This window comes from Mustela nigripes, chromosome 13 (genome assembly GCF_022355385.1).
Source record: "Mustela nigripes isolate SB6536 chromosome 13, MUSNIG.SB6536, whole genome shotgun sequence".
NCBI classification, from domain to species: domain Eukaryota; kingdom Metazoa; phylum Chordata; class Mammalia; order Carnivora; family Mustelidae; genus Mustela; species Mustela nigripes.
The window spans coordinates 87181726-87208499 of NC_081569.1; the positions used below are offsets into that span (position 1 = coordinate 87181726).

Sequence of the window (26774 nt, forward strand, 5' to 3'; positions counted from 1 at the left end):
AAATAAAATCTTTATTTTTACTTATTTGTCTATTTTTAAAAGAGAGCACACAAGCGGGGGGAGCAGCAGACAGAGGAGTACAAGATCATGACCCGAGCCTAAGGCATGTACTTAACCAACTGAGCCACTCAGATGCCCTGCCACTAGAATATTACACATGTGGCTCACTGTTTACTTCTACAGGACAGTGCTGATTTAGAACATTATGTCTGGATCATTCTGTATGTTGGACAAGTGCAAAATTAATTTTTGAGAAGTCTTGGACTGTCCTCAAGCTCTCCTTTGCGTTACTTTCAAGGTGGGGCTGGGAGGTGACTTTCTATTTAGTCATTAGACCTCTTGAACTCCTAGCTTTCATAAAACAATATCAGTATCATGTCTACTCCACTGAGTTAAAGTATATGATTCAGCATCTTCAGGCAAGATAGAACAGTCACATTCTACATATTGTCAGGGAACATGACCTCATACTCACAGTTGTTCAGTACTTACCTATTTGAACAAAATCGCATTTTAGTGCTTGTTTAAAGAAGTCATGTTACGCTGAAATTACAGAAGCAAAGATTAACATTACAGATCTTTGTATAGGCCTAGTTCAGGATAATAAATGTTTGCACAAAACCACATACTACAAGGTTTCTTGTGGTAGAAACTAGCTAGCTAGACACTATCTAGACATCAAGTATATTCTCCTCCTGGGTGCACATATCTTAGCTTTCCTTGGAGTTAGCTTGTAGCCATGTGATTAGGTACTGCCCAGTGATAGTGGGCAATGGAGATACACTTCCAGGCCTGGCCATAAAAGCCCATGCATTATCATTCACACATTCTCTATCCCTTTTACATTAACATCAGAGGGCACATGCTCAAGATGACAAAATCATGAAATGGAAGGGTTCTGGATCCCTGAGGCACCACCTAGAAGAAAGCCCCCACATGAAGTTGCATAACTGACTTTCTGAGTAAGAAAGAAGCCATTGCTTTTCTTAGTCAAAGACATATTTTGTGATTTATATGTTACTGTGCCATATCATAGCTTATCCTAACATTGTTCTATTTAATATTGACTTTTTAGGAGTTAATTCTGGAAATCCCATGGGTAAGTTGATTTCCAGTTACACATGATTTGCAAAGTGCATATGCCCATCAACCATCAGGTGAACAGCTCTTGAAATATAACTAATGCAAAAATTTGGAAATGCCTCATGTGTCATTGGAGGCTGATGTGACAATTCATAAAGTCATATCAGAAGGGCTTGATAAATTTTGTTATAATTCCGTGAAGTTATTGTTTAGTGATCTACTGGGGGATGGGTACTTGTAAATTTCAAAATTGTAATTGTAAATTTAAATTGTAAATTTCAAAAGAAACTTTTGTTTCTATTCATGATTTCAGTGTTTTAGTATTTCCCCAAATAAAAAAGTACTTCTTCTGTTCCTAAACCTTTCTGGGTAGCCACATTGTTTAAGTATTTCTAGATATTTTGGCAGCTCAAAGAATAAAGGCAAAGCTCCTTTATCCTTTTGGTTTATTTGATGTTACTGTTTTACTTATTTTGTAATCAGTTTTTTTTAAAGAGAAGTCAGTGCCTTTATTGGCCGAACAGGCTACATGAGAGAGATGAAGCGGGAGGAGTAGGTGGCCCTGGCGCCAGGCTTGCAGTACTTCCCAAGCTTGTAGGTGGTGAAGAACTTGCCCAGGTAGTGGTCAATCATCTCGGGCTTGATTTCCATGTGGTTGAAGGTCTTGCCATTTTAGACGCCCCCGACATTGCCCACCATCTTGGGGATGATGATCATGACCCAGAGGAGCACCTCAGGATTATGCCATGGGGGGTGGAGCTTCCTTTTTGGTCTTGCATAGGGGCTCCAACAGTGAGTGTGGCTTCCCCCACAAACTCCAGTTTCACTTCTTCTGCTGCTGGGTGCTGTACAGCTGCATCAACCTCCTAGGACTGTCCAGCAGCTGGTCAAGGACGGTGCTTCTGTAGGTGAACTTGCAAAAAGGTGCGCTTCTGCTGCTCCACTTCCACCATCTTGTCAGCTCTTGGGAAAGGGGTTAGGAATTTTAATTACAGGTCAAAACCAACATTATTACTGAAGCTTTTAAAGTTTATATAGTATTCATAACTTGTAACAACCCAATGAGGTTATTCTTTTAAAAAGTCTTTATAAACACACAAAACCCCCTTTTCTTTACTTTTCATTTTTAAGATTTATTAATTTGAGAGAAAGAGCACCCCCTGCACAAGTGAGGGAAGAGGCAGGGGAGAGAATCTTCAAGAGGACCCCTGGCTGAGCTGGAAGCCAGACCTGGGCTCTATTCCAGGACCCATGAGATCTTGACCTGAGCCAAAACCAAAAGTAAGATGCTTAACTGACAGCCACCCAGGTGCCCCACAAAAACCCTTTTCCATATTTTTATCATCCAACTATAGTGGGAAATGACATTTGATTTAGAATCCTAGATTGATGTCAAGGATTGCAACACTTGACAAAGCCAAAGTTGTACTTTTTTGAAGGGGGAAATGGGATGAGGATAAGAGGAGGAAGAAAAGACCAGGAAGAATGATAAACAGAAGAGATTTGTAGAGTGATTACTTTCCCGAGTTCAGAAGGATATCTCTGCACTTTGTCCTGTCCAGCTGAGTCACAGAATCATATGCCTCAGAGCTATACTAGTGATGTCATTGTCTCCCATAGTGTTGTTTCTAATAATGCACATGCTTTAAAGTTCAAGAGAACTAATCACAAGGGACTTTAATGTTGAAAGGTGCAAAATACCTGCACTGAGGCCTTTAGGTAAGATACCATAGGTATGAGATCTTGAAAACAAATAAGGAGTTATAACAGAGTCAGGGACACTGGGGTCGCTCAACGATTGTGTCTAAATTCAGCTCATGTCATGATTCCAGGGTTCGGGGATCTTGTTCTTGGCTTGTTCTTGGCTCAGCATGGAGCTTCTCTGCTTCTCTCTCTCCCTTTACCTCTGTGCACACTCTTTCTCTCACATAAATGAATAGAAATCTTGGAGGAAAAAATAAGTTTATTATAACAGAGTCAGGCTTAGTCATAGTATACAGTGGTTGTAATGTGAATTTTTACTTCTGTAGTTATTTGCAGGAAACTTAAATCCCAACCAAATTTTTCTTGCCCCTAAGATTACTACCAAGATTGTTCTTTTTGCCTTCGGTTTACATATGTGCTGAGAAATATAAATTCATTTTAATATAAGTTTAAGAGACATGCTGTTTTTTTTAAAAAGATTTATTTATTTTTGAGAGAGAGAGAGAGAAAGAATGTGGGAGGGGTAGAGGGAGAGAGTCTTCAAGCAGACTTCCTACTGAGCACCCAGCATGAGGTAGGTCTGGATCCCATGACCCTGCTCAACTGACTGAACCACCCAGGTGCCCCAAGAAACATGCCACTTGAAAAGTATTGGCAATTATCTTCAGTATCTCATAATATGTTCCAAATCCAAATATTAATTACTCACTTATTCTCATTGTTAATGAGGTTAACTAAGTTGATACCTGAGGTCACTTCGGTTAGAGAATACTGCTTAGTCCAGAGGGTAAATTGTTTAAAAAAAAAAAAAGAAAGAAAGAAAGAAAGAAAGAAAAAATTATTGAGGGGTACCTGGATGGCTCAGTTGTTAAGCATCTGCCTTCGGCTCAGGTCATGATCCCAGGACCCTGGGATAGAGGCCCGTGCTGGGCTCCTGCTCAGTGGGAAGCCTGCTTCTCCCTCTCCCACTTCCCCTGCTTGTGTTCCCTCCCTCACTGCCCCTCTCTCTGTCAAATAAATAAATAAAATCTTTAAAAATAAAAGAAAAAAAATTATCGAGAACAGTAAAGTTAATACAGTAGTGGAGACCATTTTTAGAATTTCCTTGAGTGATATCAAGAACTGCAGTGTTGAAGTGAGCAAGGACATGATTAACATGCTTTAAAAATTTATAACTAGAGGGGCGCCTGAGTGGCTCAGTTGATTAGGTTAAGTGTTGGACTCTTGATTTTGGCTCAGGTCATGATCTCTGCGCAGTCTGCTAGGATTCTCTTTTTCTCCCTCTGCCCTTCCCCCATACTGTACCCTCTCCTGCTCTTTCTCTCTAAAATAAATAAATAAGTCTTTGAGAAAAATTTATAACTAGGAAGGGAATTTGTCATTCCTAAATTGACCATAACACTAACAATATTCAGATATTTCCAGAAGCTTCCAAAATAGTATGGCTTGTGAAGAAAAAATTCCCAACATCTATCATCATATTGTGGGAGACAAATAAACAAAACGTAATATCCCACATGACCCAGGAAAAAAATCATGAGTTGTCAGCTTAGACTCACTGGCTGGGATGAAATCATGCCACATTTTTGGGGGTCTCAACTAGCAACCTTGCCCCACAAAAACTTTGTGAGTCAGTAAAAATCTTACTGATTTGATGTCAAGTCAATTATTTTTTGGTGGAGAAAATGTATACTTAAGATGGTTGTTGTGTGAAATCTTGCTTTAATGAAAAATGTAGACTCATATACATCATAAATGGTAGTGTTTAAAAATACTGTGTCCTGAGGAAATGTAAAATAATCTCCTAAGGTGGTAATAATACAAAATGTTTGGGACCTTTATTACTGGATTGCCTTCTATGAAGCTATGGTGAGCTCAAGTCATAGTTACTCCTGTGGCTAAAAGGCTGGGTATATTTAGTAGTATAATTAGAATGAATTTAGTGGATCAATTCTGGTTTGTGTTCACAGCTTTGGAAAACATCCTCTCAAATGATTTCTTAATGTCTTCATCATTAACTGTGCATTGTTTATAGAGTTTACTGAATTAAAATGGTACCATATGCATTTTCCTGAGGTTAGTCAGATGGTATACTTTTGTTGTTTTTTAAACTAAAGAGTAGGCTAGTGTGTGGTAAACCATTGAGTGTTATCCCATAGATACAGGCTGAGGAGAAGAAAAAACATGTGTGCTTGAACTAGGGCAAGCCTACTGTGTCCATTCTATCTAGTAATCCTTTCTGCTCTGTGAGGCTGCCAATGGAGGAGAGGCCAGTATTCTCAGCCCAGGGCACCTACCTCACCTCATTCAGCCCTTACCTAAGCCCTTCCTAACCTTCCAGTTATTCTCTCTTCCTTTTTCATTGCCATTTTCCACCACCACTTCATTAGGAATAAAGCTTATTTGGAGGACAGGGGCGCCTGGGTGGCTCGGTGGGTTTGAAGCCTCTGCCTTCGGCTGGGGTCATGATCCCGGCATCCTGGGATCCAGCCCTGCATTGGGGCTCTCTGCCCAGCAGGGAGCCTGCTTCCTCCTCTCTCTCTGCCTGCCTCTCCGCCTACTTGTGGTCTGTCTGTCAAATAAATAAATAAAATCTTAAAAAAAAAAAAGCTTATTTAGAGGACAGTTATATAAAAGGAGACAAAATTGCCTGTCAGTGTATTGGCACAAGAAAGGGTCATGACAATTATTTATTTGAGAAAAAACACTTTAAAAACTAGTTATTATGTTTCCAAATGTATGTTTTTAATTTTTTTGAAAGATTTTATTTACTTATTGGACAGAGAGAGAGAGACAGTGAGAGAGGAAATACAAGCAAGGGGAGTGGGCAGAGCAAGAAGCAGGCTTCCTGCCAAGCAGGGAGCCTGATGCAGAGCTCAATCCCAGGACCCTGAATCATGACCTGAACTGAAGGCAGCTGCTTAATGACTGAGCCAAATGTATTTTTTTTTTGAAGATTTTTTATTTCTTCATGTAACACAGAGAGAGATCACAAGTAGGCAGAGAGGCAGGCAGAGAGAGAGGGGGAAGCAGACTCCCTGCTATGCAGAGAGCCTGATGCGGGGCTCGATCCCAGGACCCTAAGATCATGACCTGAGCTGAAGGCAGAGGATTAACCCACTGAGCCACCCAGGCGCCCGAGCCAAATGTATTTTAAACTAAATTTTTATTTAGTGCTCCTCCAAATGTATTTTAATTAAATTTGATGAGTGTTATAATTGATTTTTATTTTGCATTACTTTTTGTACACTCAGTATCATATTTGTGTGATTTATCTAATCCTTGTGATTTACCTAAAGAAAAAAGTCACAAAAGATACATTTTTTCGTTTAAGCACCTTCAACTTTGAACTGGTAGAAAGACTCAAAGGTAACCTTTATTGGAATTTTGTATTCTAACAGTCAAAAGATATATTTATTTTGCTTTCAGTAATCTTAAATTTTAAGTATCTTTCTATTCTGCTAAAGAATTAGGGGTTATGGACATTGGGGAGGGTATGTGCTATGGTGAGTGTGTGAATTGTGTAAGACTGATGATTCAGAGACCTGTATCCCTGAAGCAAATAATACATTATATGTTAATTAAAAAAGAATTAATAAGCTTCATGAATAGAATTGGAAGAATTAAGAATTCTCCAAATAATTCAGATAAAATAAGTTTCTGGCTTAAATGTCAACTTAAAATGACTTTGAATGGTTCTGTATGGTACAGTGATAGTGGGTACACAACCATGCACTTGTCAAAAGGAACTCTATGCTACATAGAGTTAATGAAGTCTATGCTACAAAGAGTTAATTTTACTGTGTGCAAATTTTTAAAAAATCAACTTGAGGGTGCCTGAGTAGCTCAGTTGGTTAAGCGGCTCCCTTAGGCTCATGTCATGATCCCAGGGTCCTGGGATCAAGTCCCACATTGGGCTCCCCATTTAGTGGACAGTATTCTTTTCCCTGTCCCTCTACCCCTCCCCCCCAACTCGTTCTCTCTTTCAACTGCCTCACAAATAAATAAAATCCTTAAAAAAAAATCAGCTTGAATAGCAAGGGAACCCAAGATGGAATGTAGGCTATGGCATAAACCTAGCTGTATTACAAATGAATGACATAGGGTAACTGGGTGGCTCAGTCAGTTAAGCTTCTGCCTTCAGCTTAGGTCATGATCCTAGGGTCCAGGGATTAAGTCCCACATCAATCTCTCTGCTCAGTGGGGAGGCTGCTTCTCCCTCTCCCTTTGCTCCCCCCCGACTTGTGCTCTCTCTCGCTCACTCTCTTTCTCAAATAAATAAAATCTTAAAAACAAAACCAAAAACATATGAATGAATGAATGACATAACTGCACTGAAGGGGATGGTTAGGAAAGGAGCTGACCTAAATGGCTTTTAAAAAGTTGTTTTGGTTAGCTACCTAGGCCTAAAGACAAAAAGAGTTATACATAAACATCTAAGTCCGATTGATAAATTTGTTTATCAGAGTCTGGGTTATCAATCTGAAACTATTTTATATGTATGCTAGGGTTGAACAAATTAGTAAATATAGATTATGAGCCAGTTTTCTTACTGTTGGACAACTTACTGTTGAGTTCTTTGATAGTCTTCCCCCCAGGAGATGGAGTTAGATTCCCCTCTCTTGAAAGTGGGCTGTACTTAGTAACTCCTGTCAAATGAACAGAATACAGAAAAGGAAAAACAGTTACTTTACACTGGAGACACATGGCAAATCTTTTTTTTTTTTTAAAGATTTATTTATTTATTTGACAGACAGAGATCACAAGCAGGCAGAGAGGCAGACAGAGAGAGAGGAGGAAGCAGGCTCTCTGAGGAGCAGTGAGCCTGATGCGGGGCTCAATCCCAGGACCCTGGGATCATGACCTGAGCCGAAAGCAGAGGCTTTAACCCACTGAGCCACCCAGGTGCCCCGACACCTGGCAAATCTTAACCAAGTAATCAAAATTAATAGTATGAGTAATTAGACATATTGATATCAGGTATACCCACCGATAGGCTGTGATAAGGATACACCACTCTGATATTCTTCCCACAGACTAAACTTCAGTCTAATCAAGAGGAAGCATCAGATAAATCCAAATTGAGGGACATTAAAAAGCATCAATATATAAAAAGCAAGGAAAGAGTAAGAGACGGTCACAGATTGTCCTAGAAAACTGAAGGGAAATGATAACTAAATATAATGTAGTATCCTGGATTTGATTTTTGAATGGAAAAAGGACATTAGAACTAGGAATATCATAGTAAAATCTGTAGTTTAGTTAATGTACTGTACTAATGTTAATTTATTATGTTTGATCACTGTACTATGTTTATATAAGGGTATATAAGGTGTTGACACTGGGGGAGCCTGGGTCAAGGATATAGAGGAATTCAACATTTACAACTTTTCTGAAGATTTAAAATTGTTGGGTCACCTGGGTGGCTCAGTAGGTTAAAGCCTCTGCCTTTGGCTCAGGTCATGATCTCAGAGTCCTGGGATTGAGCCCCGCATTGGGCTCTCTGCTCCGCGGGGAGCCTGCTCCCCCCACCCTCTCTGCCCACCTCTCTGCCAACTTGTGATGTCTGTCAAATAAATAAATAAAACATTTTTAAAAAAAGATTTAAAATTGTTTCAAAATAAGTCAGCCTTTTTAAAAAGATTGTATTTATTTGCTTGAGAGAGGGAGAGAACAGCACAAGCAGGTAGAGGGGCAGAGGGAGACAGAGAAGCAGACTCCTGGATGAGCAGGGAGCCCAATGTGGGGCTTGATCCCAGAACCCTGAGATCATGACCTGAGCTGAAGGCAGATGCTTAACTAATTGAGCCACCCGGGCACCCCTAAGTAAGCATTTTAAAAAAAGGCTTATGAAAAATTTCTCAAGACCATCAAATTTTAATTTTTTCTGGAAATAATTTGTATTGCTTTACTTTCATTTACTTAACATGACCTAAACCAAACTCATGATCTTCCTCCACCTCTCTAACAATCCTGCTCCTCTCCCGTGCTCCTCCTGTCTTAGTTAATGGTGCCACCATATTCCCTCTCAGTTTTCCAACTAGGAAACAGAGTCATCCTTGACATTTCCTTCTCCCTTGCTTCACAACAAATTAATCACCAATCCCTAATCATGAATCCTGAATATCTCTTTTATATTCTAGAAATGAATTGTCTTGTTTGTCTTGGCTCCTGTAGATTATAAACTCCATGGGGGCAAGGGCATTGTCTATCTGCTTTATTCCCCCATGTGTTTCACATGCCTCATACAGTATCTGGTACATTGTGGACCCTCAAAAGCTATCATTAAAGAAAAGAATGAATGCACATTTTATTTTATGTTACTATTTAATGGTATTTTCACATCCCAATCCCTTCTATCCAACATAATGGGATGCATCCCTACACCTTCTTTATTTATTTGTTTTCAATCTCTGGTCATCAAGTTTTAGAAATCCAGTGTGGTCTCACTAACAGAAGTTTCACCAAGTCCAATTTGATGTTCTGATTGCAGTCATCAGTGATGTTTCAGAGAATGATGTGATATGTGAGCTGGAAGGACTTGTGGAGGAAGTCCTTAAGCACAAGTCTCTCATTTTATGAGCAAAGACTTTGAAGCTCCAAGAGGCTAAGTATTTTGCTGGATCCTAGCATGAGTCCATTGAGAGAAGGCATTTATTCCTATGTCCCAGAGAATCTGGAAGAGAGAGAAGAGAACCAAGTAAAACAAGAAGAATCATAGTAGTAGATCCATTATTCTATATACCTTTTAAAGAAGTAGATAAAATAAATAAGCAAAAAGAAATTATTTATTTATTTCCATGCAGAAATTTTATTCTATATACTCTTTTAAAAATTTAGTATCTGGGGGGAGGTGTAAACATTAAGTTACTGGTATTTTTGTGAGTTAATTTTTTTCTTAAAGAAGCTTGGGGACCTGAAGTACTTAGGGACATGGACACCAAAAGAGGCAAGAAGGAAAGGGACATAAATGGGGACAGGATGGCAGCAGACAGTGAAAGAAGATGATTTTGGAAGGGATGGCATAAGAGTATGTAAAATTGACCCATATTTGTTCTTAAAAGACATTAAGCTATTGATGATTAGAAATTAATCAGAATACTAAATATGTCTGTACTCTTACTCATTCACTTACTTATAGAGCAATCTGTCAAGCATTACCTACAATGTTTGGGAATCCAAAGGTTTTCTAAAGCTTTGCTTGCTGAATATTAACACTGCTGCTACTAATACCTATGCAATGACAAAGATATATATGAGATCCAATACCTTTTGTCAAATTTTTAAAAGAAAATATAATCAAAAGGATTACCTGACTTTCTTTTTGAAATGAGAGAAAGAGAGTAATTGAGCAGCACAGTTGAAGATAAAATTTCATTTAGTCACGAGGCATAAAGAATCTTGCTCTTGAAAGTAAATCAACTCATTGATTCATTTATGAATGTATTTTTTGTTCATTCAATAAAAAGTTTTTGAGTCATCTATTTATTTACTAAGTGATTTAGCCTAAGATACTAGGAGAATAAGTAGAAGTTAGCAAAGGGGAAAAAAGTGATTATAAATTATTATAAATTATAATGATTATTATACAATAAAAACACAAATAATGCTATTCTCTTTCTTAAAACCTCCTATGGCTTCCCATTGCACTTAGGATAAAACTTATACTTATTTCCACAGCCCAAAATCCCTGCATGATTGGACCTCTATGTCTCCTACCTCATCGCCTACCACTCTTCACAGCCTTTTTGTTGTCTTTTTTTTTTTTTCCAAGATTTTATTTATTTATTTGACAGAGAGAGACACAGTGAGAGAGGGAACACAAGCAGAGGGAGTGGGAGAGGGAAAAGCAGGCTTCCCACAGAGCAGGGAGCCCGATGTGGGCTCGATCCCAGGATGCTAGGACCATGACCTGAGCCAAAGGCAGACACTTAACAACAGAGCCACCCAGGCACCCCTGCCTTTCTGATTCTTGATTATATTGCCAATATATTTTCCACCTTAAAGACTTGTCTCTTGCATAATGGAATGCATCCGATATGCCTCCTTCATTTTTTTCCCCTTAAATCTTTGGTAATCAAGCTTCAGACAATGAAGTATTACCTCCTCCCTAATTCTTCCCTCTGTACAGAATGTTCTGCTTTCCTATTCCCCTACCTTAAGTCTCTTCTAGAGACTGGAGATATACGAGTGAACAGGACAAAGTCCTTGATCTCTTGGACCTTGCATGCTAATGAAGGAAGACAGACAAGAGCAAGCAAACAAATGAACAAGATAACTGCAGAGATGACTTCCCTGACAACTTTATCTAAGGAGACACTTTTCTCCATAATTACTTATCACTACCTGCAGTTATCTTGTTCATTTGTTTGCTTGCTCTTGTCTGTCTTCCTTCCAGTCTCTAGAAGAGTGTCTGATACATCTGGGCATTCAATAAATAATATCCACTCTAAAGGATGAGACTTGTATGTGAAATATTAAGCTCACTGGTACAAAATTGGTGCTCAACAAATACTAAATTCCTTTCTTATGCATAGATGGGACTAATCAATTCAATTCCCTGATCAGCAAATATCTCACACTTATCATCTTGGATGTTGAGAATGTTGTATACTATTACTCAAAAACACATAGTAAAGGAATAATGACCATGTGTGGCATATTCTCTTTTTGCTCCTCCCTATCCATTCCTCAGTCCACTGCTCCAAAGGGGTTCCCTTATTCTTTGGCATCTGGCTGGGTTTGGTCAATGGAAGTTACCATTGGGAGTTCAAAAAGTTGAAGAGTGAGGTTTTTCTAACTGAGTTCCCGATGGGCAGGCCTTGCCTATAGTTCTCTCCAGGTAGTGCTCCTTGTTCTTTCATGCCCGGAGATGTTACATCTATTGTTGGTTTCCCTGAATCCTCTCCACACGTGGTAAATAGTCCTTCCAGAAAATTTCCTCAAGCACAGAGTAGTGCCATCCCTCAAAATGGAACACTCATCTCTTTCCTGTTAGGACTCTAAAGCAGGCAGAATAAGAAAAAGCGGGCAGAATTAAAACATGGCCTTCAGCAACTCAAAAGCAACAGAGGTACAATGAACCATGGAGTGACAAGCCCAAATCATGGCCCCAAATGTATGTTTTGCCATCTCCCTGTTTTGTATCTTTGGATCACTAGTGTCTGAGGCTGGGTCCTCTAGAAGTAGATGATGAGAAAATTTGGGACTCAAAAGATCACCACTTGTGGGCGCCTGGGTGGCTCAGTGGGTTGAACCGCTGCCTTCGGCTCAGGTCATGATCTCAGGGTTCTGGGATCGAGTCCCGCGTCCCGCTCTCTGCTCAGCAGGGAGCCTGCTTCCTCCTCTCTCTCTCTCTGCCCACCTCTCCAACTACTTGTGATTTCTCTCTGTCAAATAAATAAATAAAATCTTAAAAAAAAAAAAAAAGATCACCACTTGTGAAAGGAAGGGGGAAAAGGCAGGATTAAGTAAAGGACAAAGTCAGACCACAGTGCAGGCTCTACAAACTTCCCAAGAGGGAGCTTTGGAGTGAGGAATGCCTGTCAGTGTCCCACATAAGGCTCAAATGACGCCACCTTTGTACTCCCTTGTCATTTATCCACTAGATTACACAGGAAGGGGTGTCTGCCAGAGGCTACCTGCTACCTGTACTCCCTGCAGCTGAGCAGAAGGTCTTACCTTGAAGAGGGAATATGGGGGGCCATCTCTATGTCTTCCACAACAGTTTGAATCTTAATCTTTCTTGGACTTTACCTCTCACTGTCTACCATTGGAATTGTTTTCAAAGGCTTTGTTCTAGTACCCCTGCCTATAAAAACCTTCCTGGCTTAATTAGTTCAGCTTATCCCATGTACTTCTGATCAAATTTCTATGTCTTATAAATTTCCAGAGTAACAGGCAGCTAGTTGAAAGAAATGTGTTCCCACTTTAGGAAATCTGACATACTAAGAGACAAGACACTACGATATAGTATCAGAAATAACACAATCAAGCAGTAGAAGTATAGCATTCATGATTATGTCTTCATATTGTCATGGAAAAGGCTGCTCTGTGATATTATCTCTAAGATACTGAACATGTGGGGCGCCTGGGTGGCTCAGTGGGTTAAATCCTCTGCCTTCGGCTCAGGTCATGATCTCAGAGTCCTGGGATCGAGCCCCGCTTTGGGTTCTCTACTCAGTGGGGAGCCTGCTTCCTCCTCTCTCTCTCTGCCTGCCTCTCTGCCTACTTGTGATCTCTCTGTCAAATAAATAAATAAAATCTTAAAAAAAAAGATACTGAACATGTATGTCTTTGATGATCCATTCTTTAGCTTTATGCAGTAAATACTCTTACTTCCTATATGGGATCTAAAGAATGCCATAGTTCTTCCAAATCAGTATTCCTGACTGAGAGTTACTATGAAATCTTCCTCCACAGCAGTGTATTTTAATATTGACACAACACTTGACCTGAAAAATACATCAGCAATTAGATAGTATCTAGCTAGCTTAATAGGACTGCCTTTATATTTATGAAATTGGTTTCTTTAAATCAAATGTTCCTATCCCTTTCGTGTACCAGCTCTTCAACTGGGTCTATTAAAGAAGGTTAACATTATGCTACCACATTTCAGATATCTTGTTACATTATATTTAAGTGATGATCTGAAAATAAAGTGAGATAATCTGAGTGCATTAAGTATAAAGAAAGTGGGAACATTTCTAGTAGAAGAAAATCTCCGGGCTGGTATCTTAGGCAAAAATTTTTCTCCTGTTTTTCTTTAATTTAGATTTTATTTATTTTTATGAGAGAGAGAGAGAAAGAGAGAGAGAAAGCAAGCAGGGGGGAAGGGGCAGAGGGAGAAGCAAGCTCCCTGCTGAACAGGTAGCCTGATGTGGAACTCCATTCCAGGACCCGAGGATCATGACCTGAGCCAAAGGCAGACACTTAATCAAATGAGCCACCCGGTGCCCTCTCCTGTTTTTCTTGACCCAAATTTCCAATCAATAAACAAATAGGCCAATCAATAAACAAATTTAAATTTAGCTGGGTTCTTAACTTAAAACAAAATTGGGGCATCTGGCTGACTCAGTTGGTAGAGCATGAGAGTCTTGATCTTGGGGTTGTGAATTTGAGGCCCATGTTGGGTGTAGAAATTGCTTAAAAAAAGAAATATTTAAAAAATTAAATTAATTAGTTCAGAATTTAATTGTAATGTCTTTAATATTGAATGCAAAAAGGAAAAGGAAGTTATTAAATATCTTGATATTATAAGTTATGCAAATAATTTTGCACCAAATTTTGAAGCTGAAGAGTTAATACTTTAAAAGTCTTTGACAACATAGTTTATAGACTTTTAAAAGTGTTCAAAAAACTAATCTTTTTTTTTTTAGATTTCATTTATTTATTTGAGAGCGAGAGCACACAAGCAGTGGGGAGAGGCAGAAGGAGAGGTAGAAGCAGGCTCCCTGCTCTCCTGGGAGCCCCTACATAGGGCTCCATCCCAGGACTCTGGGATCATGACCCAAGCTAAAGGCAGATGCTTAACTGACTGAGCCACCCAGGAGCCCCAAGAAACTACAGTTTTTTGTGTGTGCATGTGAACAACTATACAGTGTTCTGACTGCCAGCCAAATGATCCTCAAATTCATTCATTCAGATTTTTTCTAAAGATGTAAAAATCTTTAATCTGAGAGAGGGGGCTTCTTACTATTGTTTTTGGAAAACTAACAAACAAACAAACACACTGTTTTGTTGTTGTAGTTAGGATCCTGAAAGTAGAAGTCCTTCACTTTAACTTGCTCAGGTGCGGAATATTTGCTTTGTTTCTGTCAGGCACTAGGGGGAGTACGGTGTCATACAACTGCTGTATTCCGTAAGCCTTGCACACTATGGCATGGCCAAATAAAGGGAAGAGGTACAGCAAACAAGGCGTTAGAAAAATACCCTCTCAAAGTTGAAATAGGACAACTGTGCTTTCCCAAATCTACAAAGATCAAGTGTTTAATGCCGAGAGTCCCAATATAGGGCTTTGATCTCTTTTAAGCAGCAATAACATTAGATAATATCTAGCTAGCTTAATAGTACCTCAGTTTCCTCGCATGCAAAATAGGGGATGATAACACTACCTACCTTATACAGTCGATGTAAGAGTTAAATCGCATAATTGTTTAATACCTGGAACATTCTTACCACATTTGAACTATTAATTTTTTTAAAAAATCTATTTATTTATTTGATGGTGAAAGGGAGAGAGGGCACAAGCAGGGGGACTAGCAGGGGGAGAAGCAAGCAGGGAGAAGCAGGCTCCCCACTGTTCAGGGAGCCCGAAGTGGGACTCAATCCCAAGACCCTGGGATCACAATCTGAGCCTAAGGCAGCGGCTTTAACCCACTGAGCTACCCAGGCACCCCTGAAAGTGGGATTTTTAAAAAACAACTTTCATCATATTTCAAAGTCATGCTTTTAGTATAAATTATTACTGCTTCTACATCTAACGATATACTTTCTCCACTGATAATGGTATCCGTATGCAGGAAATACTGAGTTGTATTTATTGACTGACCTACCTAAGACTTTAACATAAAGAGATGAGCTTCCTTTTTACGGAGGCCTGTTTAAGAACCGTTCTGTGGAAAGCAAGTTGCCTTTAAGTGAGACAGCTTTACATGGGTCACCTTTATAAGCCCTGAGTCCAACTAAAAATCTCTGTTAATTATTAAACTCTTATGTATTATCTGGATACCTGACACTGCAGATTGTGGATAGAGAGCAGAGAGCGTTTGTCCCTCAAGTTAAGCCTAAATGCCAGTTGAAAAATGTATTTATAAAGGGATTTAGAAAAACCTTTTTCTTTTAAATTTAGTAGACAGAGTGGGGTATCTCTTGTTTTGGCTGGTATAGTTACCGGCTAAACAATTGGCTTAAACCTTGTTTGGGATTCCTGCTTGTTTTAGCATGGTGGAGCTTGGAGTTCACAGAACTCTCCTTTTGGTAATTTCTCTGACAAAGTGTCTTGAGGGCACAAAACTGCTGGCAGATTTAAAAAAATGTGGTGACTTGGAATGTGAAAGTAAGTTTGCTTTTCTTTTTTTCCTTCTTTTCCTCTTAAACTAAGGTTCTGAAGTGACATAATATGTTATTGTGGACATGTATGAAGGAAGTAAGCATTAATATCATTGAGCAATATTTGCAATTATAAAATATACTTCCCTATATAAAATGTTTGAAGCAAAGCATTTCATGATAATTTTTAATGTAAGTGTATCAAGGGGCAAAGATCAGTCTGATATATAAATATAAGAGAAATTATAAAGATATTAATCCGGGCCTCAAAAACAAATCAGCGCTTTTACTATTTTTGAAGATAGCTAAATTGATTTGTATTGATTTGTATTAAAAAGATTTCAAGCCATTTGATAGTTCTTTATTTATGAAGCTTTATATTTTTTAGTTTCTATTTCACATCAGAACTTTCTGATTCTCTTGAGTTTTCTAAAAATATACTTATTTTGTATCACCATGATTTATTATCTAAGTTTTATCAAACATTAATCATTTCTGTGTTCATTTATCATGTAAAAATAATGAAATCAGTGTTAGGAGTACATAATTTTATTTACATCCTTGAATATTAGCTTTCTCCTATTTTCTACAAAGAAAAACTAATTTTCATTTTATTGCTTATGAAGTTATTTTCTGTTATTAGCATTAGGGTACAAGATGAATAGTATCACAATATATTACAATTGTTGTAAATATGTTCTATCTCTTCAGTATGTGAGGATTATTTCTGATTTGCAACATATAAATTAAAAATGCAAAACATTATTAGTAGAAAAGTAATAATATATAAGTAAATGTTTTATGAGTAAACATTATCCTAAATCATTTGGATATATAATTTGATATGTAGAGATTTACTAGATGATATTTTATAATAGTAATAATCTTTCTTTCCCTCTTTAAAACCTCATTTTAATTTCCTTAGGACCAGACATGAAACATGGAAAGGGAACATTCAAATTTATAGTAATTTATATTATTATTTTAACTTTAATCATATGACTTAATCAAAATGTTTTACATATGTTAGTATAATTATAATAGGTAATACAGTATGTATATTACTTTATGTATTAAATGGCTAAATCTAGTATATGTAGTTATGATTATAGTTATTGAAGGTCTATTATGTTCTGAGTCTGGAGGGGTCAGAGTGTGTATCTAAGAGAAATAAAATGAAATGTCAGATAAGTTTCTTGACCTCCAGGAATTAGATCAACATGAAAAAGTAAATAGCAATACAACTTAAGGATAATAGGTAATATTGAAGTTCAGAAAAGGGGCGAACAGGCTGGACCAGTTTGGAATGTCTCCTAGAAGTAGGATATGAGTTGATCACAAAGAGAGACTGAAGGGTTTTTAGGCTTCAGAAAGAACAGAAAGAAAAATCTCAGAATATGGAAGGCATATTGCAGTGAAAATAACAATCTCAGTGCAAATCTGGCTCCACCATTTATAAAGTGTGTGACCAACTCTCTAAGACTTATTTAAAGGCTCATTTGTTGGACTGATAGAAGATTATTGATCTTATAGGTCTGTTTTAATAAAATAAAGATAGGAAAGAGTTACATAATGCCTGGAATATACAGAAGTCCCCTTTATCCATGGGTCACTTTCCATGGTTCTAGTTAACTGGGGTCAACCATGGTCCAAAGGCAGATGATCCTTCTGATGTGCAGCCAGAAGATTAGTAGTAGCCCAACTCTATGTCATAGTGCTTACTCCATGTACCTCACTTCCTCTCATTAGGGAGGCATTTTATCATCCCACATCATTTTAAGAAGAATAAGTACAGTATACATTTTGAGAAAGATTGGTCACATAACTTTTATTACAGTATATTGTTACAATTCAATTTTATTATTATTGTTGTTAATCTTTCACTGTGCCTAATTTAGAAATTAAACTTTATTATATGTATGTATACATAGGAAAAAACATAGTATATACAGGGTTCAGTACTATCTGTGGTTTCAGACAACCACTAGGTGTCTTGGATCATATCTCCCACAGATAAGGGGGACTACTGTAGTAGGTGCTAGGAAGAAAACAAATTATCTTTACCTTTCCTTTCTAATAAGAATGATAATGACATATTCCAGGGACAATGGATAGATGAACTTGACTGTAAAGGAATAAGAGGAAGTCATTTTAAATAAGGAAGAGGATCAGATTATGGATAGCCTTAGATACCAAGCCAAAGAGCTTAGAATTGATTCTGTGTGCAGTGGGAAGTCTTTGTAGGTTTTTGAGGTAATAAATGATATGAAGAAATTAGCATTTGGAAATACATAGGATAGACTGGAGGAGGGCAATATGGGAGGGGGAGAAATATCACTTTAAATTAAATTGTGTGTTTTTCTCACATGTTTACATAGCTTTAATAAGCAGAGTCTTAGCCATGAGAGATTACAGAGGACCTGACTGCCGATACCTGAACTTCACTAAGGGAGAAGAGATATCTGTTTATGTTAAACTTGCAGGAGAAAGGGAAGATTTGTGGGCAGGAAGTGTAAGTATCTAGTTTTAAAAACTGAATGTAGAATAAATGACTAGCTTGTACAGAATACCTGCTTTTCACTTCTACAGGAGCTTTAATACATTTTAAAGCACTTTACATATATAGTATATATAGTAAATATAGTAATATATGTTTAATATATATTTATATATATATAATATATATTTAAAACCCTTAACATGTTTTTTTTAAAATCTATTTATTTGAGAGAGAGAGAGCGAGTGCATGTGCATGATTCGGGGGAGGGAAAGAACCTCAAGAAGACTCCCCTCCTGGGTGCGGAGCCCTACATGGGGCTTGATTCAGGACCCTGAGATCATGACCTGAGCCCAAATCAAGAGTCAGATGCTTAACCAACTGAGCCACCCATGCACCCCACTCTTAACATATTTAAACAAACAAAAATGGTCATGTTCAGTCTTGGTTCCAAAATTTATACAAAAGTAGTATTTTGGGAAGGCATTCTGGTTGGGATAGAGAACTAAGAGTGCTTTGAAATTATTTTTACATAGCATGCAGAGTTTTTGAAGTTAAGTTTTATATTTACTTGGTGAATAAAATTTAGAGGTGCTGGTGGAGATTATGGGATATCTAGGCAGCACCAGTGATCCCATGGTGCTGCCAATGGCTAAGTTTAAGAGAGACCGGGAAGTTTTAGTTAATCAGATTAAAAGACATGTCTTTCTGAGCACATAAAGGACTTCTTCTTTTTAAAGATTTCTTTATTTGAGAGAGAGAGCATGGGCAGGGTAGGGGTGGTGGTACAGAGGAGAGGGAGAAACAGAATCTCTATGGAGCAAGGAGCCCAACATGGGGCTTGATTCGAGGTCCCTGAGATCATGACCTGAGCCAAAGGCAGATGGACTGAGCCACCCCGGCACCCCAGGGATAGAGTTCTTATTGAAGAGATCCTCAGAGAGATGAGTAGCCTAGAGAATCAAGGTATGTGTGTGAGTTTTTCATGAAAAACAACAAGTGGGAGAGCCTTTTATTTGGCCCAAAGTCCTATTACACGGAAATTCCTAGAAGCCTAAGTAAACTCTCTAAATATGTAACAGGAAAATTAATGATTAGTGTTTTCAGTTGGAAACATGTGTATCTCTGATGGTATCATTATACTTTATAATAAAAAGATGGTATAAGCAGTTTTACTCCCATGTTGAACAAGTGTGACCAACCTGATGCATACATCATTTCCATATGGAGCATGCAACAGATTTTTCTGTTGTGTAGCCTCTGTGATCACCATTAGAAGGAGCAGGTTCTGTTCGACTCTATCTTGCTTTTTAGCATCAGGAGCTATATGACTCAACCCCTGACTGTCAATGGTCAGAATTATTTGACTTCTGCAGTTCCAAAGATTCCTTACTGCTTATGGTCTCTTACACATGCCAGTGTATGTCTGAACACATTAGAGGCAACCAATGCAGCTGTAAGATAAATGACACTATAGGTATCACAAGAGGAAAAAAAAAGCATTCTTTCTTGGTTTCTGTGTGTGAAAATGATAGTTCCACACAAAAGCAGCATGTAATGTGTGGAGCCAGGGTGAAGTTTCAAGCATACTGAGCTCCATGCATTAGGTGTTTTAGTCCAGGCAGGAAGCTGTTCAAGAAACCACACTGCAGAGGGCGCCTGGGTGGCTCAGTGGTTTAAGCCGCTGCCTTCGGCTCAGGTCACGATCTCAGGGTCCTGGGATCAAGTCCCATATCGGGCTCTCTGCTCAGCAGGGAGCCTGCTTCCCTCTCTCTCTCTCTGCCTGCCTCTCTCTCCATCTACTTGTCATCTCTCTCTGTCAAATAAATAAATAAAATCTTTAAAAAAAAAAGAAACCACACTGCAGAGTTCACCCACAGCCTATCAGGTTCTAAATAGCCGCAGCAGCTACCGAGCTGGAAGAACCACCATCAAGGTGTAGTGGTGCTGGATCACAGGACCAAAACTTGGCCTTTAAACTTTGCCGCGGATAGGAAATGGACTGAGAGTGGAGTGGTGAAGCCTTCACTCTTGGGGGACATCTTCTATGTACTTGAACTGGATTAAGAAGATCCTTATTATCAAGGTAGCTGCAGAAAAGTTGAATGGAACCAAATCCTCCTAGGAGGATGTATAGATCTCTGCTGTCTTCATGAATCCATCTTAGTCCTTCAGTGTTTAAACCTCTTTCTTCATTTTGACATCCTGAAAATGTTGAATATGTCACAGCTCCATCTGGCTTGGCTACTGCCACCATTCCTTTGCCTTTTGATATCCCCAGTTTACAGTGTAAATCTGGGGTCCACCTGTGTAAGGAAGGTCATTGACAAACATCAAAAGGAACAAAATCGGTGTGTGGGACAGTTTTCCTTCAGAAGTTTGAAAAAGTGGTCTTTTACAACTTGGCTCTATGTTCCCTCAATTTAGTACTATTCTTTTGAATAATAGGGGTGTCTGGCCAGCTTAGTTGGTAAAGTGTGCATCTCTTGAACTTGGAGGTTCTAAGTTTGAACTCCACATTGGGTACAGAGATTACTTAAAATTAAATAAAAGAATATGATTTCACTCACTTTCTTTTAGATGGTAAATGAAAGCCAATTAATGTTTGTGATTTGAGATAGATGAAAGCCAAGGATGTGGGGCAAAATTAGGCTCCATAGTTACTATAGCTTCAACCACTCCTCCTTGCTAATCTTTATTCTTCATTTTGGTAGAAAGGAAAGGACTTTGGATATTTTCCCAGAGATGCAGTACAGATTGAAGAGGTGTTCATATCTGAGGAAGTTGAGATATCAACTAAAGTGAGTATTAATAACATTTCAGTTGTTAATTTAATTTATAATTTCTTGGCTAAACAGCTTTCTGTAGTGTAAGTGTCCATTGGCTAATTATCTTGTGTAGTGAATATATAAAATAGTTGGTCTGAGAACTTAATCTAGGAATAGTTTGAGTATGTGAATAAAATGAGGTAAGACAAAGTTGATGACAGACATACTACTTTCTGAAAAATTTACAGACAGGTACTAGAGTAAAGTAGTTGAGAGCAGGATAGAGTCTGGACTGAGTTCAAAGACTGACTGTGGCCTTGTATACTTTAATTTTCTAAACTGTAAAATGAGGATGATGATTATAATAGAGTGCTACTTCATAAATTTATTGGGGAAAGATGAACATATGTAAAGCATATAGAATAGCACTTAGTAAGTGCTATAAAAGTATTAGAAATTTTTATTAGTGTTATACTACTGGGACAAAATTTATTTTCCATCACTCTCTCTAGATCTCATATCTGTATAATTTCTTTTTCTGTTTAGTTTTAAATGAGCTTGATATTGTGGGGTTTGATAATGTTGGGCTTGATAATGAGAAAAAGTAAGTTTGATTAGCCTTTTTTTTTTTTTTAAAGGTTTTATTTTTATTTATTTATTTGTCGGAGAGAGAGAGGTAGAGCGAGCGCGAGCACAAGCAGACAGAGAGAGGCAGGCAGAGTCAGAGTGAGAAGCAGGCTCCCTGCAGAGCAAGGAGCCCGACGCGGGACTCTATCCCAGGATGCTGGGATCATGACCCGAGCCGAAGGCAGCTGCTTAACCAACTGAGCCACCCAGGCGTCCCTGATTAGCCTATTTAATTCAGATTCCAGGTTAAGGACATTTAAATAAGGTCAATGTGAGATGAGTCAGCCTAATCAAGCAAACTGTCTATTATCTGGCTCTTTCTCAGCATAAATTCTGGGATTAACAGTCAGTTCAATGTATAATTACTGGTCCTGTCAGTTTTATCTCCAAAATATATCTGAAATACATCGTCTTCTTGTCATTTTCACTCTCTCCATAGCCCTAATCCAAGGCCTCATCATCTCTTGATTAAAATACTGTAATATTGATCTTCTTGACTCTACCTTTGTCCTCTTCCAATACATTTTCCAAATAGCAATGGATCTCATACGAACAAAACCCAAACAAAAAAATACCATAAAACAAAAACAAAAAAAACCAACAAAACTTCAGCTGTCATTCCTTTAGTTTAAAGCTTGTGAATTGCTTTCCAATGAACCTAGAATCAAGCCCCTAGCTCCTCACCCTGGCTCTACACGATCTGCTCCTGTCCTCCACCCCCTTCCCAATGACCTGACACTGCTCTTTCCTCACTTACTATGCTCCTGGCCACGTTCGCTTATTGACTGTTCTTGGAACATGCTAAACACTTTCCCACCCCAGAGACCTAAATAGGCTGCTCCTTCTGGTTCAAATGCTTTCCCCAGGTTCTTCACTTAGCTAGTTTCTTCTTATCCTGTCTATCACCACGTAAACATCAGTGCCTCAGAGAAGCCATCCATGATGATTCTTGCGGGATTACTACATCTTAATCACAGATTCCTGTTTATATCCTCCACAGCACTTATCACAATTCACTTTTTTCTTTTGTTTACTGTAGAATTTCAGCACCTGGCACAGTGTACAGCATATAGGAAGCATACAGAAGCCCTACATTCTTAGTCAAGTTCCCTGAGAAATAGACTCTGAGGAGGACTTTTGCACTCAAGAAGTTTACTGGGGATTACTCTTAGGAATAACACCTGTGAGGGACCAAAAGAAAAAGCAGGATTGGACAGAGAAGTTAAACTGTGATGCCGTTGCTACAAAGGTCTCAGTTGATTCTATAAGGAACTCTGAACCTGGGATGGCCTTTCAAGAGTTGCCTGGAATAGAGCAAGGTTTTGGGCCTTTTTACCCTTACATTACTGGCTCATCTGGGCTGGTGTAATTTGAGCTGGGTGAGGCTAGCGTTTACTACAGATAGTTACTAACTATTCTAGGCACTTCATTCATTTAATCCTCACACCACAACACCCATATAAGATAGATACATAAGATACCATATGTCATTATCCTCATTTTATAGATGAGGAGAATGAGACATAAAAATGTCATGTAATTCACCCAAGTTCACAGAGGTGAATGTCAGGGTCAGGATTTAAACCCAAATGGTTGGCTCCGGAATCTGTTCTCAAGCACATATTCTACTGCAGTGCCTAAAACATTGTAAAATTTCAATTTTGAAGTTCAGTTTTTAAAAATTCTGAACTCTGGGGCACCTGGGTGGCTCAGTGGGTTGAAGCCGCTAACTTCAGCTCAGGTCATGATTTCAGGGATCTGGGATTGAGCCCCAAATTGGGCTCTCTGCTCAGCAGGGAGCCTGCTTCCTCCTCTCTCCCTTTCTGCCTGCCTCTCTGCCTACTTGTGATCTCTGTCTGTCAAATAAATAATTAAAATCTTTAAAAATTCTGAACTTTATTCTCATTTCATAATGATCATATCCAAAGAGAACTACATATCACTGTTTTATACCTTCAGATTAAAAAATAATAACTTTGAAAAAAAATAATAACTTTGGTCGGTAGAGTATGGAACTCTTGAACTCTTGTTCAAGCTCTGCATTGGGTGTGAAGCCTACTTAAAGTAAAATTTAAAAAATATTAACTTCACCATTTTTCTTCTTGCTGATTCAGTTGTTCTATGAATGAAAAAGGATTCTCTACCGCAATTAGCTATATACCATATCTCAATTTAAAAAGTCTAAATGTTGTAGTGCAACTTTTAAGAAGGCCTTCAGGCTTTAGAGTCTCTGGGCTGTCTGAGCTGTGGCCATGTGCTGTGAAATTCCACTCTCAAATCACCACACAGCTGCATGTGTCTGGTTAGTACACTCTTAAAAGAAGCAAGATTTTATGGACATGTAGGCCTTTTCATCAAGAGTTTATTTTCAGAATATACTCAAAGCCTTGATTTTTCTTTTAGATTTATATAATTGACCCTGAGTCAGTTGTGATATAAATTATTGAGATTAGGAGATCTGATTTTAGTTTTTGTTGTGCTGTTGGGCTAGTTGTATGGTCTTGGGAAAATCATAGTCATCTATCTTAAGTGACTAAGGAAAAAACAAGGATTTTTAGTATATGTATGTCAATCAGTTTTTCTCTTATAGGAATCTGATTTTCTTTGTCTTCTTGGAGTAAGTTACACATTTGAAAATGAAGACAGTGAATTAAACAGTGATGATGACAAAAATATATATCTATATGAAGAAGATAAAGACCAAAAGTCTAGTGTGTATGAAAGTGATTTTCAGACAGAATCTGGATTTTATTCAGCTTCTGAAAGTACTTTGTTTGAAGATCAGTTTCCATCTTCAGAAGCTCCTGAAGATATCAGAAGTACTAGTGAATCAAAAGACTGGGAAGAATTGGACGCTGGAAGTATGAAAGAGGATTCTCTTCCAGAAGTGGATCACATCCCACTATCCTCAGCTGAAGTAAAAGGATGGTTTGGATTTGGAAGGGAACTAGCTGAAGGAAATACTTTTGAATCAGTTATTGAACCTCTACAAGAAAGTTCATTTCAAAGTAGAAAAATAGCAGGAGAAGATGAGAATGACCTAGAGGAATTAAATAATGATGAACCCCAAACAGAACAAAAGCAAGAACCTGAATTGGAATTTGATTTAGTGCCAAAGAAACAGTCTGAACTAGGTTCTGAGTCAGAGAACATTAACAGTCCTGAAGCCACTAGTTGGTTTGGGGGTGGTTTTCAAAGTTATTTAGGTTTTGGAGGTGAGGATACAGGGCTTGAATTATTGTCAAAAGGAAGCAATCCACCACTACAAGATGTTCCTAATTCCATATCATCTGAAGAAGAACCCACAGTTCCATGCACAGAAATATTAACAGAAAAAGAAGACACAATTGCCAATGATACCTCAATTCTCAAGCCAAGTTGGTTTGATTTTGGTTTTGGTATGTTAGGCTTTGTATATACCAATGAAGATAAAATTATATCAGATGATGGAAAAAGTGAAGAAGGATATGGAGGAGATGAACATGAACAACTGCCAACAAGTAAATTTGACCCTGATAAGGAACAAGAAATAGAAACAAGAGAAATTATGGAAACTGAAGATCAAGTAAGCAAGGAAAGAGCCCCAGAGAAAACAGATGATTCTGATACCTTACCATATTTTAAAAAGTTCTTATATAATTTGGACAGTCCTTGGAACTTCCAGGACATTCCAAAGGAAACAGAATTGCCATTTTCTGAACAGATACAGGATGAAGATAATGTAATTGAAAATGATGAAACAGAACAATTTTCAGCTGAAAATTATCACACAGATAATATGAAAGCTATGATGCTAAAAAGCATATCCAGTCAGTCAGGTTGGTATAAAATATCTATAACTGTATGTGTGTATATACTTATTTATTTATAAAAGATTTTATTTATTTGACAGAGAGCGAGCACACACATAAGCAGGAAAGCAGCAGAGGGAAAGGGGAGCCTGATATGAGGCTTGATCTCAGGACCCTGGGATCATTACCTGAGCTGAAGGCAGAGGCTTAACTGACTGAGCTACCCAGGTGCCCCTAATATAATTAATTTTTTTAAACATAATTTATTTTTGTAAGTACAAATTAGATGAAAAAGTCCAGAAATCCATGTTTCTCAAAATACTCAATAATCAACAATAACCTTATTAACTACCATTTATTAACTTCTGGTTTACTCTGGGACTAAGATCTTAATATTATAAAATAAAATACCAAGGAAGAGGAATGATTGGAGATATACAGATATTCCAAGATGATCTTAAGATAGTTTGCAATAAGTGTTTGTTTTTATTGAAGTAATATATGTAAACAGGTTTTAAAATATAATTAGTACTAAGGCTTTTTTTTGTCTTTTTAAACAAAACCAATTTTTCCCTGTGTCCATCTCTACTCTCACCTCTGTTCCAGAGACAGTAATTTCTCTTTCTTTCTTTCTTTCTTTCTTTCTTAGCCAGTTTCTTTTAGTATTTATCTCTATTTTCTGAATAAAACCTTTATATTGTTCTGCTTTGATTTATACTTGATGATGTCCTTTGACTTTCTATTTTGGTAAATGAAGATTTCTTTTTGCTCATTTACATTAACTTTTTAGCTCATTAATAACATCCCAGTGTAACTATATTTGAATGGTTTTCTGTCAATTCTGGTAGCTTAACAGTAGGCAATGGAAGAGGGCAGAGTATCAGAGGATACTTCTAGATCTAGATGTCTAGATATCTAGCAATTCCTATGATTAAAAACCTGTGGATTCTATTTTAAGTAAAGAATTATATAACATGACTTTCTCACATCTCCATTCTGATGTCTCTGTGATAGATAGATTAGAAACTCTGTAAATGCTGGCCAATAATCCAGGAACGATTGAACCCTAGAATGACAGATAACCTTTCACAAGAAGAGATCAACACTGTTGCAAACTCAGAAGAAAACACATTTATTTCCATCAGAAATGGTTGATTTTCTTGAATTTCCAGAACTATATGTCATTTCTTAATATTCTCCAAAATGTGAGCTCTTTACTTAATATCCTTAATCAGAATGTAGACTTAGAGTCTT

The 26774-nt window shown here is 37.9% G+C and overlaps 1 protein-coding gene and 1 pseudogene across 3 annotated transcripts in view; one reads left to right on the forward strand and one right to left on the reverse strand.

The window, feature by feature from the left end:
• Positions 1 to 1608: 1608 nt before the first annotated feature.
• Positions 1609 to 2036, reverse strand: LOC131999419 (small ribosomal subunit protein uS19-like; annotated as a pseudogene).
• Positions 2037 to 15541: 13505 nt separating this feature from the next.
• MIA2 (MIA SH3 domain ER export factor 2) overlaps positions 15542 to 26774 on the forward strand; it is an 80369-nt gene continuing 69136 nt past the window's right edge. For 2 of the 3 annotated variants that reach the window (XM_059373116.1, XM_059373117.1), the window contains exons 1-4: positions 15547 to 15844; positions 18216 to 18349; positions 21049 to 21135; positions 24320 to 25547. In XM_059373116.1, coding sequence (XP_059229099.1) covers positions 15730 to 15844; positions 18216 to 18349; positions 21049 to 21135; positions 24320 to 25547 — 1564 coding nt within the window. In that variant the 5' untranslated portion in view covers positions 15547 to 15729. Of the gene's footprint in view, positions 15845 to 18215; positions 18350 to 21048; positions 21136 to 24319; positions 25548 to 26774 lie in introns of all 3 variants that reach the window. The other variant, XM_059373118.1, reaches the window with a different exon arrangement.